Source organism: Apaloderma vittatum, unplaced genomic scaffold (assembly GCF_000703405.1).
Source record: "Apaloderma vittatum isolate BGI_N311 unplaced genomic scaffold, ASM70340v1 scaffold1608, whole genome shotgun sequence".
Lineage (NCBI taxonomy): Eukaryota > Metazoa > Chordata > Aves > Trogoniformes > Trogonidae > Apaloderma > Apaloderma vittatum.
The window spans coordinates 38448-59648 of NW_009728828.1; the positions used below are offsets into that span (position 1 = coordinate 38448).

At 38.4% G+C, this 21201-nt stretch overlaps 1 protein-coding gene across 3 annotated transcripts in view; it reads left to right on the forward strand.

Annotated features, from left to right (window-relative positions):
• The window catches only part of TRAF3 (TNF receptor-associated factor 3), a 30826-nt gene that overhangs the window by 3634 nt on the left and 5991 nt on the right, over positions 1-21201 (forward strand). Inside the window, exons 2-8 of one of the 3 annotated variants that reach the window (XM_009874195.1) lie at positions 882-933; positions 3114-3218; positions 5236-5403; positions 9784-9864; positions 12580-12654; positions 14463-14555; positions 18961-19101. In XM_009874195.1, coding sequence (XP_009872497.1) covers positions 882-933; positions 3114-3218; positions 5236-5403; positions 9784-9864; positions 12580-12654; positions 14463-14555; positions 18961-19101 — 715 coding nt within the window. The remainder of the gene's footprint in view (positions 1-881; positions 934-3113; positions 3219-5235; positions 5404-9783; positions 9865-12579; positions 12655-14462; positions 14556-18960; positions 19102-21201) is intronic. The other 2 variants (XM_009874196.1, XM_009874197.1) reach the window with 2 other exon arrangements.

A 21201-nucleotide genomic window follows, 5' to 3' on the forward strand; every position in this document is an offset into this window, starting at 1 on the left:
GGAACAGACTGCCTAGGGAGGTGGTTGAGTCGCCATCCCTGGATGTGTTCAAGTGTTGTTAGGTGTGGTGTTGGGTCATATGGTTTAGGGGTGAACATGTAGTGTAGGGTCAGTGGTTGGACTTGATGATCCCAAGGGTCTTTTCCAACCTGAATTGTTCTATGATTCTACTGCTGGCTCATGTTGAGCTTCTCATCTATCACTGACACCTCACAGGTCAGAGCCACAAAGAGCTGTAGGAATCCACCCTTCCCACAGGCCAGTTCAGTTTCTATTCACAGACTGCTCTGCTCCTCAACCTACCTGTTGTCTGAGAGATCACAACTTTGTTAATTAAATTACAGGGCAATAGTTCAGATAAAGGAGGGAGCAAAGATATGTAACAGTTGCTAAAACTAGAACAGACTTGAAGGAGATGGACATAAATGCTTTTTTTTTTCTTTTTTTCCGCTGAAAGGATGTATAATTGACTGTCAGAGAAAGTAAAGTGTAATTAGGTGTTGTTTGAAAAAGGACTGGATAATTGAAGAGACGGTATTTTGCCTGTTTGCACAGATAAAGAAGTGATGAAAATTGTGGATCAGGCACAGAATGTAAAATAGGGAATGGATTTTGCCACCTTGAAGAAAACCACTGTGCAGTTAGTTGGTGGCATTGTGGTACTCTTACTTGCTTGGGAATGCCAGATGCTGTCCATCAAAAACTCAGTGTTCATAAATTTGTTTTTTTTAAATAACATCATGTTTTTTAATTATAATGAACTATATCCACTTCTAATCGTTTTTAAAATGTTTTGAAGAGTCATAACTAGATGCCTCATGAATGGATTTTTTTGTACAGATGAGTTTTAAAATAGTTTTTCTGTTTTCTTTTCTCTCCAGTTCTTCTAGTCCAAAATGTACAGCGTGTCAAGAAAGCATAGTAAAAGATAAGGTATTGTTAAAATTATGTCTTATTCAAGAGTATTGAATTGTGTGGTGTGGGTAAGATGTTATTGCTTTGTGGTAATTATTTCATAAGCCTAATAAGCTACCTGAGGAAGGAAGTTTTGTTATAAAACGTAAATCATATATTTCATGTAGGAAGGGAGCTCATTTTTACTGGTAACCACGTGGAAGAAAACAACATGTTGACTTCATCCCTAATGATCCAACCAGGTGTCATGTCTTGTGTTCATACCTGAGAGCTGCAGCAACACATAGCAGTTGCCTTCCCATCAGCTGGGAGGATGCTAAGAAGAATTGTATCTCTTGTAGATGCAGAGATGTGGCTGATGTAGGCAAACCTTACTCCTCATTTGGCTCCAGATCAGTTTCTACTGATCAACCACCCTGGAACCAGAACAGTGTGGTATTACGCTAACTGTGATAGAATCGGATTCTTTTTATAGGGATAAGTTATTTCACTGATACCCTCTTCGCTATTTTCACAATGAAACTTTGTGGTGCCCTTGAAAGGTTGAGGGTAGAGAATTTTTTTTGGTTCAGTACATGTTTTATGTAGTTTTTACATTAGATTCTCTAAAGTGTTTGGTAAAACTCTTTGTGTTAGCAGTTTTCCCTGCCTAAATGAATGCTTGTAGTAGTAACCATTTTCAAGAAAAGGTTAGTGGGTACATTAATCTCTCCTTGTCTTAACTCAAAATATTTCTCTGAACAGTGCACAGTGTAATTCGGTTTTGACAAGGATGGGCTTTCCAGGAGCTCAGGCTAAAAATTGTGATGCCTGCTTTCTTTATCCTTTTGACTCTGACTTTCTAGCTCCCAATATACGTAAATATATATGTACATTTGTTATGAAACTTCCAAATATCTCTAAAACAGAAAGGGCAGTGTATATTAAACATGTCGATTAACTGTGCAAGTCAGTGATTTTCGTGACACTGGAAACTTCTCAGTCTTGGAAAAACTGTTTTAAAATTGTCACCTTACGTTAACTTCAGTCAGCAAAACTGCCTAGTAACCCTGGAAATTACGTTGGAAAAATACTGTAGTACTGGCAATTGATTATTCAAATGCGATTTGTTGATTCATTAAATTTCACATATGCATCTCAAAAGTAAAGAGAAATCAGTGACCTGTGTCAGATGAGATCAGGTGAGAATAGTTGCAGTGTTTCCTTCTTCGCTGATACTGGGAATAGATTCATAGTCGCTGTGGGCAGACCTCATCTTAATTCCTTGTTGTTGTTAAATGTTAGCATATGGAACTGCTTTGTAATTTCAGTAATCCCCGCAGAACTCTGTTTGTCAGAGTTGTGGATTGTGCTTGGTTCTTTGGTATTTCTTAACGGTCATGAAAGCAATTACGAAATAATTAGAAGCTTGTATCCCTTTGCAAAGGACTTCAAAGTAGTAGTAATGGTCTTCAGTCTGTATCTCCAGTTCCTTTGCAGTGGGACTTCTTGAGAGCCCTGTTGCAATCTCTTTATCTTTTATGGGGTGTCACCCATAAAAAGTGAAAAATCCAAACCGCGAGCTCTCTATTTCTAACTTCTTGCAGTTCTGTTATAGACAAAGAATTCTGGAAAGGCTTATAAACATTAAAGTGGAGAGATAGTTAATACTTGCTTATCTGTGAAATAATAAACCTCCTTCTGTCTAAAGACCTTAGAAAGTGTCTTTATTCTATGTTGAAGTGCAAGTAGGTGTTCCAGCTAACCAGTCTAGTCGTGGTTGCACTACCTTTCATGAAATCCTTCCTTTTTTGAAACCCTGTGCTTTGGCTCATTTTTGTCTTACGATATTGTGCCTAATACACCTGCTTCCCAATGTAGCGAATTCTAGCTTATACAGGCCTGTTATCAGCAAACAGATAGCAAAAAAAATTAGTTCTTTCTTGTCCCTTTCCCTTTATTGTGTTTATAGTAAAAGTGAAACAGTAGTAGAGCATCTGTCCAAGCATTCTCTTTCACTGGGCTGCTTCATAGTGGAGGAATTTCAGTGATGTGCAGATTCAAGACAAATTGAATGGCAGGATTTTATTTCTGGCACATAAAGCTAGAATTAAATGACACCGCTGAAGCCAAATTGCTTGGCTTCTACTTGACTTGAACTTGCATATTCTTGAGTGATTTTAAATTTCTAAAATGAAGCATTTTTTTTTATTTCTCAGGTATTTAAAGATAATTGTTGCAGGAGAGAACTACTTGCCCTTCAAATATACTGCAGAAATGAAAACAAGGGCTGTAAAGAACAACTATCTTTGGGTCAATTACTGGTAAGTAATGTAACATGTCATAAGCTTCCTTTTAAGTTAAAGAATGAGAAGAAACCTTGAAAATTAAACCCCAGTCCATTTCTTGACTTGCTCACACTAGTGGTTAATCTGACTTAAAAATGTCAGGATAGAGTTAAATGACTTTGAAAGCTCTGCTTTTCAATGAGCTATAAAGAATTGTGGTAAAAAAATGTGTGACACTAAAGCTTGGAAACATAAACACGTGAAGCAAATAAAACTGGAGGGAGAACTAAAATTGAGAAAAATCTTAAGTATTCTACAATTCTAGGAAATTTTAATTAATTTTTGGTATGTTTTTGTTTACCAGCCTTAATCCTCTCATAGAAGCAGTGGTTTATGTGTGGAGTTACACCTTTGATTTCTCCAGACTTGCACAAAATAACCTGTACCTTTTGTTTCACGAAGGCATAACATAGCAATGATCCAGTAATTTAACAGTTGTAAGATATAGCTACACAGCAGTTTGCAATAAGCTGTGTTGCTCTGAATGAGCAAATCCAGGTACTTAAACAACTTAAAGCAGTGTCTTATGTTTTATGTGGAATAATACACCTTGAAAAAGAAAGCTTACCTTTTATGGAATTTTGGACTGTGTTAGGATGCTTTTAGTATATAAGTAGCTCATATACCTCTTTAACACAGTGAAATCTACTGTCTAGGAAAAGGGAGTGTAAAGTCAGGAACGTATTCCTGAGTAGGCTCGTTGCTGTTTGCTCTTCCACAATGTAGTTGTAGTGGTTTCACCCTGGCCAGCAACCAGGTGCCCACACAGCCGCTCTCTCACTCCTCATTCTCTGCAAGACAGGGGGAGAAAATATAACAAAGGGTCCGTGGTTTGAGATAAGGACAGGGAGATCACCTGCATCCACTGTCCTGGGCAAAACACTTGATTCTGGGGAAATTAGTTAAATTTATTAAAGAACGAATCAGAGAAGAGTAATGAAAAATAAAAACAGATCTTAAAAAAAAAAAAAAAACAAACAAACACCTTCCCCCACACCTCTCCCTTCTTCTTGGGCTTAATATCAGTCCCAATTTATCTTCCTCCTCCCCCTGAGCAGTGCAGGGGAGCAGGGAATGGGGCTGCAGTCAGTTCATCTGATGCTGTCTCCACTGCTCCTTCTTCCTCTGGGGGAGGACTCCTCACTCTTCCCCTGGGCCCTTGTGGGGTCCCTCTCACAGGAGATGAGCTTCACGCACTTTCTGCACTGTGAGTCCTCTCACTAGAGAGAGTTCTTAACAAACTGCTCCAATGCGAGTCTCTCCATGGGGTGCAGTCCTTCAGGGGCAAAGTGCTCCAGCGCAAGTCCCCCATGGTGTCACACAAGTCCTGCCAGCCAACCTGCTCCAGCATGGGCTTCTCTCTCTTTTCATGAGCCACAGGCTCTGGCAGCGGCCTGCTCCAGCACAGGCTTCCCACGGGGTCACAGCCCCCTTCAGGCATCTGTCAGCTCTGGTGTGGGGTGCTCCATGGGCCGCAAGTGGACATCTAGACCCCGTCACCTCCATGGGCTGCAGGGGACAGCCTGCCTCACCATGGGCTTCACCACAACCCAGGGGACTCTGCTCTGATGCCTGGAGCACATCCTTCCCCCTTCTTCAGTGACCTTGGTATCTTCACATATTCTCACTCATCTCTCTCTCTGCCAGTTGTTGTGTGATGCAGTTCTTTCTTCCCCGTTTCTTACATATGTTTCCAGAAGCGTTCCTATCCTGTCCTGTCATCACGGATGGGTTCAGCCTTGGCCAGCGGCAGGGCCGTAAGCTGGCTGGCATTGGCTCTGTCAGACTTAGGGAAAACGTCTAGCAGGTTCTTGCAGAAGCCACCCCTACAAACCTCCAACACTGAAATCCGGCCAGGCAAACCCAATACAATAGTGCACAAAATAACAGCTTGCTTAAGGTCTGAAGTTATTTACTGTGGAATGTCTTCAGAGGGTAAAAGATGTGCACAAAACTTTGTTGGCTTGACTGTTTTTTTTTTTAAATCTTTCAGATGCATTTGAAAACCGATTGTCAGTTTGAAGAACTCTTGTGTCCTCGTGCTGATTGCAAAGAGAAAATACTGAGAAAAGATTTGCCAGACCATGTAGAGACGACCTGTAAATACCGGGAGACAACCTGTAAATACTGTAAAAGCCAAGTCCCAATGATTATGTTGCAGGTGCAGTATTTTCTTGTGTATATAGAACAAGATTCCATACATTAATGTGATTAAATTGGAATAACTCCTTTTGTGCTTCTGTGTTGCTGCCAACTGAGCCTTGGACTCTCAGCCAGAATTAGTAAGCCAAAAACGAAATTAGACTGACTTTCAAAATGCCTCTTTTTCTTTTTCCCCCTGCAAAAACAACAGTTACTGCGTTGACTGGGAAACACTTTCTTCTGATGTTCAGATAATGCCTTACGAAAAGATTCCAATCCACTGCATAATATTGATACTACAGTAACTTTTGCTAAACCCTTGCTTAAATTTATATAATAAATGCAACTACTATGATAATAATTAAATGTTATGCAGGAAAAGCAGAAGCACAACAATTGACTAGAGAAACAACATGTTTCTGTGTAATCTTTCTTGGGCATTGTGTGATCTGTTATGCGACAAAAGGAGGAAATGATGTAAAAACAAACTGTGTCTTGGCCTAACCAGCAGTGGTTCATGATGAGTCCAGGCAGAGGTACTGCTGTTCTTGGCATATGAGTAGGTTGTCTGATAAGCAGCGTGTTGTGAGTTACAAGTATAGAGCAGAGGTTGAGAAACAGTTCTATGTGTAAAGTAAGTCTAACTTGACTGTGTTTTGCATTATTTTGCATTGAACTGTATTATGCCTAATCTCTTGCTGTAATGTCAACTTTTTTTGTTGTTTATTTTTTAAATTCTGTTTCCATAGTTTGACAGTCTTGGATTTTGGACTTCATTAATATAGTAAGAGTGATGAGAACTTAATCTTCATTTGTGTTCTTGTGCATTGTTTAAGTTGAAATCTCACACTGATGAGAAGCGTTCTTTGCTCAGAGATGTCATTACAAGAAGTCATAGATAGAATCTCACTGAGTTACAATTTAGATCTGACTTTCAGCTGTTTGAGTGTGTACTTGCAAGGACTGGTACTTCAATAATTGTACATTAGCATAAGGTGGTTGAGACATGAAAATACGCAGAGGAAAATTAAGTTTACATTGTGTTTACCCTTGCATATTCTGATACATGTGTGAGACTGTATTTAGTTAGATTATGGGTGCTGAATCTCCATATCTAAGCAACATGCTTACAGGTTCCTTGTAGGTCACTTCTTTTTATAGGAGCAATGTAGTTAAACTTTTGAGAGTCTTAAATCATCTTTACATTTTGAGGAGCATAGAACTCTGCTTTTTAGTTTAACACCTTTCTCTTTTATCAGATGTTGGTGGATTTAACATTTATGAAATCTTTGAGCTAGTGGTAGCTTTCAGTGTAGAAGCAGACAAGTTTTACACTCTCAGATTTTTATTTCACCGTGAAACCTATCTTAGACATTCACACTGGAAATACAAACGACATATTACTCTGAAGTACAGAAAAAAGTGTTTGTAAATAAAGTAATTGTTTTCTGATTCTCCAGAATCTTAAATGGTAGAATTCCGAGTTGACTGAAGAGGTAATGGAATTAACTTATCCAGTAAGATAAAGAGGTTTGTTAAAAATGTAGTTTTATGTTGAGATGTCATTATTTTGATTGTATTAAAGTTAGTACCACTATTCACTTGCTCTTAAAAGTTCTAAATTTGTAAATCAGAACATTTCCAAGCAGCATTAAATGCGCTTATGTTATCATTGGCTTATATGTTTTGGTACATAAAGAAAGGACAGTTCTGCTTCCATGCTGCTTTGAGGATGCCGAAAATTCCACACTTAGAAGATTAGCAATTGGCTGATACTTTTAATATTTTTTACAAGATTTTTTTAAAAGTTCAGTGGTTATAGAAATGCAGATGGTTTTATTTATTGTGGTCAGATAAAATGCTATCTTATTGCACTTTAGTAATGAGAATCAGAAACTTAATGAGATTGTACATTTGACTGAAAGGTTTCTTCTGATTTCTCATTTGAGTTTTGCCACCCAGAGCTTGAGTTCATCTCTAGCTTCTGTAGCCTAAAATTTTTTCTAATGTAGTAATGACTGAAGCAGACCTTAGTGACTTGAACTGAAAATAGAGATAGAGGGAGCATACCGAGAAAAAAGGTATGCAAATGGAACAAAAATAATTTTACCGGAGTATGTATGGTTCGTGTCTTCATAGAATCCCATGACCCATGGGGTAGGAAATCCCCATTGTTGCAGGCAGACTCTTTAGTTAAAAATGTTAGTACATGGCTTTTTAGATTGCATTTATCTTGCCTAGGCTGCCTCTAGGTGAGTTAATTTCTTAATTTATTTCCTTATGTTTAAACCATTTAAGAAGATGGAGATCACTAACTTTTTAAACCATCTAAAATGTGGTTTTTTTGTCTCAAAGCTTTTCCATCCTCTAACTTCTGGGAAATAAAGATGGTGCCTTGCTAAAACAGAAATTAGCAGCCTGAAATGCTTCTGTATTATGCTTTTCTGTAAACTACTTGGAAGTGCTTCTCCTACAGAATCGATACTTGGGCAGTATAGGACAGCATGACTTGGTGCCTTGGCTCCTCAGGGCCACCGTGGCCGCAAAGAGGCTGTCCCAGGCAGAGCCTGCAAAGGCAACCTGGGCTCTGCTGGGACGTCTGAAGTAGGCCTGAGCTGACTGGGATAGCCGGGACATTATCTCCGGCCCTTGTCGCTGCCCTGGAGCCAGGCCTGGTCCTCCTGTGGCACCGGCTGCTCCTCTGGGCAGCCCTGTTAATATCCTGCCGCCTCCTCCTCTGTGCCAGGCGCCCTGCAGGTGGTGTCACCCATCTGTTACCTTTTGTTGGGTTTTTGGTTTTGTGTGCTCGACTGTGTGAATTTAGCTGGTTGGTTGAGAGGAGGATTATGCCAGCAGTGTCCTGAAGCGGTTGGAAGGGCTGCCCTTGTTCTTGGTGGATGTGCCCCGGCTGGTGGAGGGAGGAGGAGGGGGCTGCCCAGAGGGCCTGTCAGAAGTTGCGTTTTGACTTTTTGTCACGAACCAAGGTTCAACGTCAGCATTTGCCAGATAGTTTAGCTGGGTTAGAGAATAAGGAAATTAAAATTCAGGAATGAATATTAGAAAGGAGTATTATTTTCCTAGTTTGATAAACCATTTGAGAAGTTTGTAGAGCAGCAAGCCCCTGAAGGCGTGGGGTGCTGCATGCTTGTGGGCAGAGCACCGCAGCCACCCTGACAGGGCGTGTTCTGAGGATGGTGCTGGTGTCGGTCTGTTAGCATTGCTCCTGGCTGGTATCCGTGTCCTGGTGGGAAGGGACTGTAGCGAGCGCCTCACCCCCATGTTTTGGGAGGCTGTCCCAGCTCTCTGGCCAAGGAGCAGCTTGGGCTGCCCTGCTTTCTGTCGCTGGGACTGTCTGCGTGTGCTCTGGCCAGTGAACTGCTGTCGGTAAGGATGGCAGAACAGACTTGCTTCAAAACAGCATACCTGGTATTTTTAAAAGTGAAGAAGTGTGTGTTTTTGCAGACTTCAAATAGAGGCCTTTCACAGCTCGGAGCTTGGGTCTCCTTTGTGTCTTGGTTTTGTTTAAAAAAGTAGACAACATTAATGGGCAAAAAGGGCACATTGTTCTTCCTTTTCTGACAGGCTCACAGATCTGGACCTTTGTGTCCTTTGCTTTTCGTAAGTTTTAGAAATGAAAGTTTGTTTCAGATTGAATGGGACGTGTCACACTGTGAAATGATTTTTTTCTTTTTTCTTCCCTTTTTTTTTTCATTTTGTTGAGAAAACTGAAAGGAAATGTAAATTTGACTAGTTTGGGCCTCATTTACTTCCCTCCCTATGGTGATTTGGTTTGACAGCTGTCATCACCTAGGTTCACATCCAAATGCCTGCCCAGCATCATGATGAAATTTTAACATCTCTTTGAACTTTGGGTGTATAGCAGATGTTCGGGATAGTGGCAGATGTTCGGGAATCAAAATTATAGAAGAACTGGAGGGGAAATATCCATGCTTGGGAAAGAGATTCTCTGAGAGGGGGCAGTGTGCGTTTCTGAAAAGCTTTTCCATGCACTCTGTACCCATGCTAAAAATAAAATCTGTAGTAGTTCTTCTCACTCTTAAAGGTGCCCATTTTTCTGAGTAATTCTTAGGGAAGAAAACTTGTTTCATTGCTATAAGTAAAAACAATAAAATGGGGAGCGGATAGGTTTGCTCTGTGTGGAAAAACACAATAAAACCCTTATTTTTTGCTTCCGAGTATCAACGCATCTGTTGAAAGCGTCAACTGATGTTTGAGCAATTGCATTTCTATAACTCTGCACAACTAGAATGAACGATAAAAAAATATTGTTGTTTTTTTTTTTTTAAATTCTTGTAGGATGCTTTTCTTTGCAGGTAAGTCCTCTCGTTAATTTCAGAGTAAGAGTTGATTTGTGGTTTGTTTGCTTTTTCCTCTGTAGAAACATGAAGATACAGATTGCCCGTGTGTCATGGTTTCATGTCCTCATAAATGTAGTGTTAAAACACTCATGAGGAGCGAGGTAAGAAGTCATGCCCAGTGTTGTGCTGAAAAATTAGATAATTTTCTTAGTGAGATCTCGCAAGAATTTTGCCAGAAGCCATTTCCCTATTAAAATGTGAGATCTAAAGAAAAGCTTTTTCTACCACACAGTTAAGTGTGATAAGTCAAATATTTTTTTTAATGATTTCTTGCAAAAGTATTTAAAAAAAGAATTTCTTAGTTTTGTATCACTTCTACACTTGACTTGCCCAAGATTAGCGCATGTCTTTCCTGCTTTCGTTTTTACTACTTCTCCCCCTGCCTTTTCCCCATTTGAAGCAGTTGTTGAGCACAACAGAGCAGCATCTTGGGGTAGCTAGCTTCTTAAAACAAGAGAATTAACATTTAGTGCACGTTGACGAGAGTTAGTGAAGACTCGAAAGGTCATATAAATGTGTAGCATCATTCCATGACAAAACTTTAATCATAATTAAATCTGTTAAATTTGGGGAAAAAATATAACTGGCACTTTAAAGAATTTGTGTAAAATAGAGGGTAATAGGAGTACAGCATTCCAACAGCTAGTTGCAGTAGTGCATAAAAACTTCTGTTAATATATAAAAGCTTGCAGTAATACATAGACCAGATTAGGAAAAAAAAAACTTAAAACCTGTCTTGTTTGAGCAGATCCATGTTCTTGTACATTAAAAGATGTAACTAGCATCTGTGAAAGTCGATGTGCGTTATTTTTTCCTGAGAATAGAAGTTGCCAAGGATGGAAAAGAGCTTATTTAAGTCTTTAGCACTCTGTTATCCTCACTTAAGGCAAGTTAAGTTTTTGATCTGAGGATAAGCTTTTCTCTTGTCACTGATAACTTACTTCCCGAGTTGGATTGGTACTGTTTCTCAGTTACACTTGTAAACTGCTAATCATGTCATAGTGCACGAGACACATGAAGTACCTGCCAAACACAGGGGCAGTGTTTTTCCCTAGGATAATAAAATAGATGAAAGATGCTATACCTGGTAAGAGCTATTGACTGGCTGAGAAAAGAGAAATCTATGTGTACTGAGCCAGTTCTATCAGTGCTTACTTCTGAGTGTAGAACCTGGTTCTGGAGGCATATTCTTAAATTTTGACTTCAGTACTTACTTTAAGAGGAGGAGTATCTGAGTGCCGATAAGAATTGACCCATTAAAGCCTGGGTCATTACACATATAGTCAGACTGGCTCTGAAACCATTGCTAGAAGCCGACCTTTAATCAGTCATCTTGCCCTGCATCATCTGTTGCTGTATGTTCCTTAATTATTTTCTGATACTGTGACAATGTATATATTACTTCACTGCATGCTTAGGGATAACGACTCTAATGCACAAAATGGGAAAATGCCTGCCTAACAGTTTGAGAGAATTCTGTAGTGCACAAGTGAATATCCTTACTGTAGTATTATAAAAGGCAAATTGTCACGCTAATTCATAACTCTTTGGCAGACTTCTAGTTTGAGAAGTTGAAAACGTGGCATTCTTGTAAAGCCTTGTATATACCACATCTCTTCCTTTATTTGGTCTTTTTTTTTTCTTGATCTTTTTTTCTGAACCATGTGTCTTTTGAAACTGTGCTGTGAGTTTCTACAGAGAGTGTGTAGAACGTGATGGGTGCATATCAGAGATGAGTGACTGATGGCATCTTGGGGTCAGATTTTAAAGACTGTCCTATCTGTTCCGGAGCTCCGCATTCCAAGCAGCACTGGTTTTACCGCTTCTTTCCATGGAGGTGGATGAGCCTCTGTGGGGCGTACGGTGTGGGAATTTCAAATGAGATTTTGAAACCCAAAAAAGTGATGCCACCTAAAGAGCTAGGCTCTAGCATTGTGGGAAATGCAAACTGCAGACCCTGTTTTTGGTTTTGTTTTTTGAAGAGAGTGTATGTTGCGCTGTCCTTCCCCAAAATGACTCTTTGTGCCAACTTTTAGGCAGTTTGCATCTGGGTGCTGCCCTCTGTGCTGCAATGGCCGCTGTCTGCGTGTTATATATATACATATATATGCTTCTGTGAATTGGTTTATTTTTAAATGAAGAGTGGTCTATGCTCATAATAATCCAAGACATTGGAATAAATCTCAATCTGTGAAAAATGCAGGCATTTTACTAATCAATTTTAATTGTGTGTACTGCATTTTTTTAAGTTATTTAACTGTACCTATTCTAAAACTCTGTCCGTTTCATGCAGTACTTGTTTAGTCCTTTTTGTGTAATTTAACTGTTAACTCTAGGCTTGGAGGATTGCATGTTATGTTTTGAAAAATGAGTTCCTTGTGAAATTAGGACTAGAAGAAAATGTACTTTACTACAGTGAAACTGATCTTAAGACTTGCTCAGAGCACCAGTAAAAAAAAAAATCACTTGTTGAGAAAAACATTAGTCATTCACTAAAATATAATTGTATAAAGAATTTTAGCATGTTCCTTTTGTTTGCTTTTTTAAATTGGGTTGCCTATTGAAATAGTCTTTAGTAGAAGTTTCACTGTATATTAAATGTATCACGCTGTATACTGTATTGGCATGTGCGTGTGGTTTACATATGTGTATATATAGTATTTGCACTTTAGATCAGGCTGGAGAAAATATACACACGTGTATTGTATGTTCTGCAAACGGCACACAATACAAACCTGATAACCTGTGCCCTTTATGTTTTGAGCATTATCATGCAAACGTCTTTTGCCAAAACTCACATTTTTTTCCTATTGCAGTTGAATGCACATTTGTCAGAATGTATTAATGCCCCAAGTACCTGTAGTTTTAAGCGTTATGGCTGCACTTTTCAGGTCAGTATATAACAATTATACTTCCCAATTGATGAAAGTCTGCAAGTAGAACCTAACTCTTTGACATGAAAGTTCTGGACTTCTCTGGTCTTGGTTAAGAAAAAAAAAAAAGTCATCCAGATGCACCAAGTGATTATGCAGCAGATGTTTGGTTTTGCATTTTAACAATAAACAGCATAAAAAAGCCCACACATTCCTGCAGTGGTTTGGGATTTCAGTTATTAGGTACACCTTGTTGAAATAGAAAGATGATACGTTTGAAGAACTTTTAAACTTAGAATAAGAGGAAAGACACTTTTGTTCTTCGTAAGATAGACTAGTAGCTTCAGTTGTTTCTATGAAAGCATTTATTTTCCTGAGCTAAGTATGTTTATATTTTCTCTCATTTGTGTGTCTTAATATTTTTATTAAGGTTAAACATAGGTTAGCACACTTAAAACATGTATTTTTATGTGCATTCTTATGTCTGTGTGCACATAGGTGTATAATCAAATTATAGCATGAAATTTATTAAAAAAAAATAAATTAGCTTTTAATCCTGGCAATCCCTGTGGTATTTAAAAAAAAAACAAACCAAAACTCCTCAGAGTTTAGTTTCAGCAGTATTATTCCAGTCTCTTCCAATATTATGCTTTCCTTACCATATTTTTGGGGGAATTTGATGGCTTATATGAGTAGATTAGTCAGGAAATTTCAGAAACTGCTGTTAAAAGAATGGAGTTTATCAGATGGTGTGATTTGTTTGTTAGCCTACAATAACTTAGAGACAAGAACTGTTAGCAGCAACGCTTCTCAGTAAACTACTTCCTGCAGGTATTTCCAGGTTCTTAAATAATGAGCATTCATTATTTTAATTATTAATAGTAATGCTCTTAGTGGTAGAACTGGTCAGTGCTGTAACCCTGCCCACTGTTATGTCGTATGTATTGCCATTCATTTTATGTATGTATATGTGTGCATATATGTACATATATCCACATATATATTTTTAGTATTTTATATAGAGTACGTACCTTGAGGATCACTGAAACCCTTTGAATCGGTTTGCAGCCTGTTTACCATCAAAGCTAATGTGCTCGGCATTGCAAGAACACTTACCGACGTAGGTGTAATGCAGCACAATACAAATAAAGGAAGATGGTCTGCATCTTATGTACTCTGTATATGATCTATGTGTGTTCTGTAAACTTTTTATCTAGTGATTATTTGTAACAGCATTTATAGGTTGTGCAGAGGCAGCATATCTGAGTATCATAGAGCAATCATGGTAGCATCTTAGGATGACAAACTAGGCATTGTAATCTCTCTCAAAGTAGTTTATAAAGCTGGCCATTTCCAGTGATGATAAATTTATCTTGGATATTTGTCTTCAGTGCTCAACTGAGGGAAAATTCCGTGCTTATGAAGCTATTCATGAAATACAACAGGAGTTTTAAATTATGGGTTTGGGAATTGGGCATTTTAGGTTTTGTATGAATCAAGAGTTTTATTGTGCCTTATTTAGTGTAAAACTACACAGAAGACTGTCAAATGCAATTCATTTTGTAATTCTTGTTCATCCTTCCTGTCTCTGATATATCAAGCACACTTGATGGAGATATACAGCAGTTGTATAGAACACTTGCTATATTAAATGTATTCCTGATTTTTGTAAACTCCCAAGTAGATTTTCCTTCTCTCAACAGTTCTGCAACATGCATCCCTGAACCAAAATATGTAGTGTTGGTTCAATGTCTTGATATACTCTTTGTTTGTAGATTTAAAAGAAGTGGAATTGGCTAAAATGTATAAATTCTTTGTTGTCACAGGGAACAAACCAACAAATTAAAGCACATGAAGCCAGCTCAGCAGTGCAGCATGTTAACTTATTGAAAGAGTGGAGCAATGCTCTAGAAAATAAGGTATATCTTCTACTCACTTCTAATTTTCATTTAATTTCTTTAAATCCTATAAAAGTACTTGAAGAAGTGTGGTTTGGGTTTTTTTCCTGTTGGTTTTTTTTTTGTCTGTTTAACAGCTGTTCAACAGTACAGCTAAAGCACTAGTAGGCTCTAAAAGCAATCAAGTCACTTAGCATATCCGGTGCCTTTGTTAAATGCTGTGAGAAACTTGTGTTCCCAATTCCATATACAATTTTCCTCATTAATTAATTAAAATGCTTTATGCACATAGGTAAACAGTCCAGTCCTCTGTGACCTGCCTTCTTCCAAAAGGGAGGGTTTGGAAAGCAGTGGCAGCACTATGAGCTGTGGTTTTGCTACCTCACTATTTTTCCAGAGAGAATGTTATTAGAAATACCGTAGAATAAACTGGTTCTTTTATTTAGTTTTGTTCTTGCTTTCAAAACTTAATGACCTGCAACGGTTAATTAAATTAAACATGTTGTAACTTATGGGCATGATGATTTCTGCTTTAATGCTGAACCAAAATGGAGTTGCTGTTGCAGTGCTTCCTTGAGCCTCCTGGTTTTAGGTCGTTTGGGAGATGCTAGAAACCATATCAGTACCAGTATCTTGTGAATCATTTGAATGACTTAACCATCTGTTCTGCAAATGAACCTTAAGACTTTGATTTAAAAATAGAAAACTTCAGAGCAAATCACTGTTTTCTTAAATATTTTGGAAAGAGTTTCACATAGCCATTAAATTGCTTCTGCTTTTAATTGGGGGCAGGAAATAGAATTGCCAAACTATTCTACAAATGAAGGCAGAAGAGTCAGGATCCCCTTCAGATTTTTCTGGAATGAGTTAAGTAAGAGTAAGAATTCCAGTGTAGGCTCAGTAGTAGTTGCAGTATGCGTGACTTCTGACTTCTGTCATCTCAGAGCAGACTGCTGGCTCAAGCGTAGCAAATGCTGTCTAGAAAGCGTTTTCCCTTCTTGGCCTACAGTGATCTCTCATGCATGGGTTTCCAGCAAGGCCCTGCAGCTGCAGAAAGTATAGTTTTAAATCAAAAGTTAACAGGAACAGCAAAATAGGATTTTTTTCCCCCAGCACATTAGTTTTAGAACTTTAAGTGCCATAAAGAAGCCATTGAACCAGGGAAAGGTCTACTGTAGCTTTTTTTTCTATGAAATTTTCACTACATGTGTAGGTTTTAGTTTGATGTTCAGTAGCAATACTTAAGTGTTTGCTTTTGCACTTGTATCTCTTCGCTAATGCAAGAACTGCACATTTTTTTGGTTTTAACAGGCACAAACTTATATCCTTCGTTCTTTAGTCTGATTAAAACGATACAGTTTATTTTACATCATAGGAAAAGATGATGTTTGTTGTGACTTCCAGAACAGATCATGTTCTGCCTTTTGTCGGTGTCCTGAGAGATGCTTTGTCATTTAAAAATGCTCAGCAGTCCTGTGTTTGTCTCTTATAGAGCTAAGAGAAAATACACTTTACAACTCTTATGTCTGATTTTTGGTTTAGCTTACGTTTAGGACATAACTGCTTATCATTTTTTGTCCCTCCTTTTTTTTTCTTTTTTTTTTTCTAAATTTCTTTTCACTTCCTGCTTTATAGACTTCTTCCTATTCATAATAAAGAGTTGAATCACTGGAAATCCCAGGACTGTGCCAAGTTACCAGAATAGCTAACCGCATATCATATGTCAGTGACTTTATTCTAGAGAACGGTAACAAAATGATTTGTAACTTCATTGTTGTTCTCTTCTTTGAGAGACAAAAAATCAGTCGATGCACTGAAGAATTACAGGGTAAACTTAACTTGGCTGATGAACCTCACAGAAGTCCTGGCCCTGCTGAAGTTGTTGGTTTCTGTAGGGTCAAGATTTCTTCTGAGTTCCTCACTGTGGTATCTATGGAGAGGAAAGGAGAAGTTGCCTTCTCCCAGTCACCACATTCTTCAGCAATGCTTGTGGAGTGTGCAAACTGAAAGGCTTCAGAGCTGCAGAGCTTCTGCTAAGTTACAAGTTTGGTATTTGAAGGCTGTTGTTGGCCAAGAGCAGTAAGAGAAGGTCAGATGTACAATCTTGAGTCAAAACTTTGTGGGGTGAGTTAAATTTTGGTATGTTGCTCACTCTGTGATGGGACAGACTTGCAGACTGAACTCCCACAGGTTTTGCAATGTTGGAAATAATGAAGATAATTTTTTGGCTTCATCACATTCTTAGAGAAGTCTGGTATAAACTTTTTTCTTCTTTTAATATGGGACCTGTTTTAATCCAGTTCTTTGTGACATGAGATTTCTTCCATCATTTTTTAGTAAGAAATAATAAGCAATAGCTTAATTTGAGAAACTGCTGATGAAGAGCATGCTTTATCCTAGGAATACTTCAACTATGACAAGGAAGTAAAAGAAACAGATTGTTGCAGTTTGTAAATGGGTGCTGTGTTTCCTTGACTAACTGAAGTTCCAAAGACTTGGGCCAAATGCAATTAGGAAACTATATTTAGCGTTAAAGACTTCTTATTCACAAATTACTGCCAAAGTACAGTTACTGACTTAGCAGTGACAGTTCTGTGTGATTAAGGGCTGCAGGACATAATTCTGTTTTTTCTTGTGTTCTGTAAAACCATGTGGAAATTCTCAGTACAAGATGGGCCCCCGTTTTATAACTTGTACAAAAATGGAAATGTAATGCTCGTGAGACAGAGTGTAAGTGCCTTATGATAGGGAGACCTGGGGAGGAAACGGTGAGAAAGGAGGAATGAGAAAGATCGCAAGTAACTGAAGAACTCTGATTCATTAAGGAAAAGGAGGATTCGAAAAATTCAAGTGGCTACCCCGCAGATCTGAAATACGTGGGAAGCAGGGATATTAGTTTAAATTTAAATGTATTCTTGAAAATTTTCTTTAGCAACTAGCCATACATTCCTTTCAGCTTTGAGATTGTTTCTCTCTCTGCACTGGCAAAATTAGCTTTGTCTCATTTCTGTTGAGCCTCTTCTGCCAGTTTTTCCATATATAAAATGCCGAACTAATGTCTGTGTGTATATATTGCAATATCTCCATATTTTTGGGTTCCTATTTGATGAACCTGCTGAATGCCTGTGGAATTTGGCACTCCCTTGTCTAGTTTGGGCTAGTATAGAGATTGAAATTGTTTACTTTTTTTAAACAGGCTAACTTCTTGGGTTTAGGCATGCAGTGACATATAAATGTCACATTCAGCTATATCTGATTAGAGGGCAGTTAAGGAATTCTACAGTGGTACCCACATCAGAGTTAAAAATTGCTTGGCCTTAAACTAGCATCTGTATGGGAGGTGGTGGTGTAGATTTTTTTCTGAGGGGGAACATGAAGCATCTAAGTAATTGGTCTTAATGTGGAATGTTTTTTCAAGATTTTCCTGCATTAAAAGTTGTGCTAATACTTATCCATATAAAGATCTGTCTGTGGAACTAGTCAGGACATGCCCAAATGTCATTTTGTGTCAGATGTTTGTTTTCTACTTTTTTTGCCACTGAATAACCTTGCCTGGAGAAAAATGAGATTCTTTTCTTTAAAAAAGCAACCCACCACCACAAAGGAACCCCCTTCCCCAGACTGCTAATAGTTTCATGGAGAATATTTACTGTATTACTTTCATCCCCAAGAAGGTAAAATATGGGATGTTCTTTTAACAAGTCTCATGTTTTAAAATCAGAATGAGTCACTAATGAATGAATTCATAAAATGTCAATACAGAGAGAGAATGTAATCTGTAGTATGTAGTTCTTTAGTCTTTTCTACTAGTAGGCACCACTGGATTTTCCTTCAAATACATAGATCCCTTCTGTGTTCCCTCGTTTCAGGTGTTTTCATCACCATGACATTTTATGAAGCCAAGCTAATCCCATGCAGACAATGTTTTTTCCTTAAATTTGCTATATATCAGGATAGATTGGAGTAAGTGGGGAAGATTAATGTTCCCTTTCCCAACTAGCTTTTCAGCCTCTCAGCTTCTCTCTGGTGTCCCTTCTGTGCATGGCTTAACTTCTTAAAACTGATCTAGAGCTAAGTAGGTTGTTTCTTCCAAACTCCAAGCAACACTCAAGTCAGTTAGTGGAAAACGGGAAACCAAGCCATTAAATAGCAAACTGAATAAAAAGAAGAAAAGATTATTCTTAGACACAAGTTCTGCTGTTTGTGTATCCCATCTGCACTTTCATTAGCCAAAGTTGTACAAATACCACACTATGAAAGTGCAAAAATAGCTTATCAGAAGGTCGGGATTTATTTATTTGCAAGACATGGAGAGAGATTTTACTGGGATCTCATCCCTTTCATGTATGTAAGATAGTTTAAAACTAACAAAGTTATAGGTATTCTTAATAAACTTTGGCAGGAGTAATTGTAGAATTTTTTCCAGGTGGCCTTGCTCCAGAATGAAAGTTTGGAAAAGAACAAGAGTATACAAACTTTACATAATCAGATTTGTAGCTTTGAAATAGAAATTGAAAGACAGAAGGAAATGCTGCGGAATAATGAATCTAAAATACTTCATTTACAGGTAAGAAATTTAGAATCTCCCCATTAAAGCAGAAATGGTAGTAGCTTCTGTTCTGTGCCTTTACACTTGTGAAGGTGTTCTAATTTAAAAAGGGGGGGAGAATTTACCTTATAATAAAATTTCTGATTTTTTTTTTTTTTTCCTTCTGATCCATAGCTGATCTGTCATGCTTGTTGGAGTGAGGTAATTCACTAGAACACTGCAGTTGCATAGCTTATATTAAAACAAAAAGCCCTGTTTAGAAAGGGAAGAGATTGAAAACAAAATTACAAATCTTACCTGAAGAACAATCATCATTATTTTTTCTTCTCTGCAAAAAATAACTGCTTGAGGAACTACTATCAAACTGGAGGACTAGATTAGCACCTTAAAACTGTCATATGTATAATTTGTTTCTTTTCCACTTGCTGGTATTTTAAAAAATACTAATCATGAGTGAGATCAGTCTGCTGTGGAATTAATCCAAACATAGTACAATGCCTTTGAATACATTTTTTTAAAAACCATGTTTCTGTTGTCCTTCTGAGGAAAATGCATCTAACTGTTCCTTTGCCAGGAGGTCTGACTTTCGTAATCCGTAGTCTGAATCACCTGGCCACAAGCCAGGGTCAAACTCAAAATCCTCTGGATGCTCTAGCGTGGTGCTTAGCCCAAGCTGAAATTTCTTGTTTCACGTTTGGAGCTGACTTGGCAAGTGGATGCTGGGAATTCGTATTAGTTTGCGTGGTACTAACCACGGTTAGGGAAACTTCAGGAGATACTTAGCAAGCTATTGTGAAGGTATCGTTTACACGTTACTTTAGAATGCCTGCTCCTGTATTATCAGATACCTGTTTTAGCATCCAGCTTAAAGGAACGTAAATAAGATTATCTTTTTCACTCAGTGTTTGCCTCACATATTAAGCTGCAAGTGTTGACACTCGAGAAAGATGCAAGCATCCAAACTAGAGTATGGCTGAATTTGAAAGGGTAGTACGCTCAAGAGCTCAGAGCCTTGATACCCTCAGTGCTGGTTTATAAGGAAACCTTTAAGTTTGGCAACAGCAACGTTTTCTTCTTATTGCACTTATTTCTTTCCATGTTCTGCCCACGTTGTAACCAGTTCAGCCTGCCTTAGTCATTTTTATTTGGTCTGATGATAGCCTGGGATATGGCTGCATGCTTACAATATTGCATTCTGACACTGGGAAGCTAATCCTTGTATGTATTGATATTGCTGATTGAATCTACCAGGAGGTAAGTTAATTTGCAAGCCTGGGGTTTTTACACATGCTGTCGTGATAACCAGTGATGAGAGGAGAAATGGAAAAACCACAGAGCAGAGTTTTTCATGACTGTCTTGACAGATTGCAGTATCTTTGATTTCCTCAAACTGTAAGTGTTCACAAAATCAATTTTCAGATGGTTAATGTTTAGAAAAAAAACACCACAAAACAATATCGTTGGCAGATTCCAACAGGTGGTGCTTTGGGGATAATAAGTACTGGAGAGGATATGTTTTGTATTTGGTTTTGTTTGTTTGTTTGTTTTATCCACCACTCCCCTTCTTGCCAGCTGTGTTAGTTTAGTTATTTTAAGCCAAACAGTGTCTTATGGCTGAAATAGCCGGATTCTTTCCACTTACTGGAACGCCCTGGTTCAGTCAGGTTTTTAAGAGCATCCTGGAAACACACCTCATTTTGTTTTTTTCCTGGACAAGATGGTGAGCCTCCTTCTGTTGCCTACTACTAAGAGCTGAAGGAATTAATTACCCGTTGTGAACTGTTCTCTTTCTGGGTTCTGTTGAACAGCCATGGCTATACAAGAGCCACAGCTATTTCCAGCGTAGAACTAGCCGGTTCGGGTCTGGACGAACGCTATTTGCTTAGTGCCCTGAGTCCCACGCACACTAGTAATTTCTAGTACAGTTCCAGTATCAGTTGTTGCGTAACCATCTTGGCCTTGGAAGCAGCCGTTTCACTGAGCACAACAGGCGGCAGCTGCACTTGTGAGGCCTTTAACACAACCAGTGTCGATGCATTAGAGGTGTCTAGTCACTGGCAGGAACCTCAGCCTCTAGATGTTTTGGTTTAGATTGATTTTCTATATGCTGGTATGTAG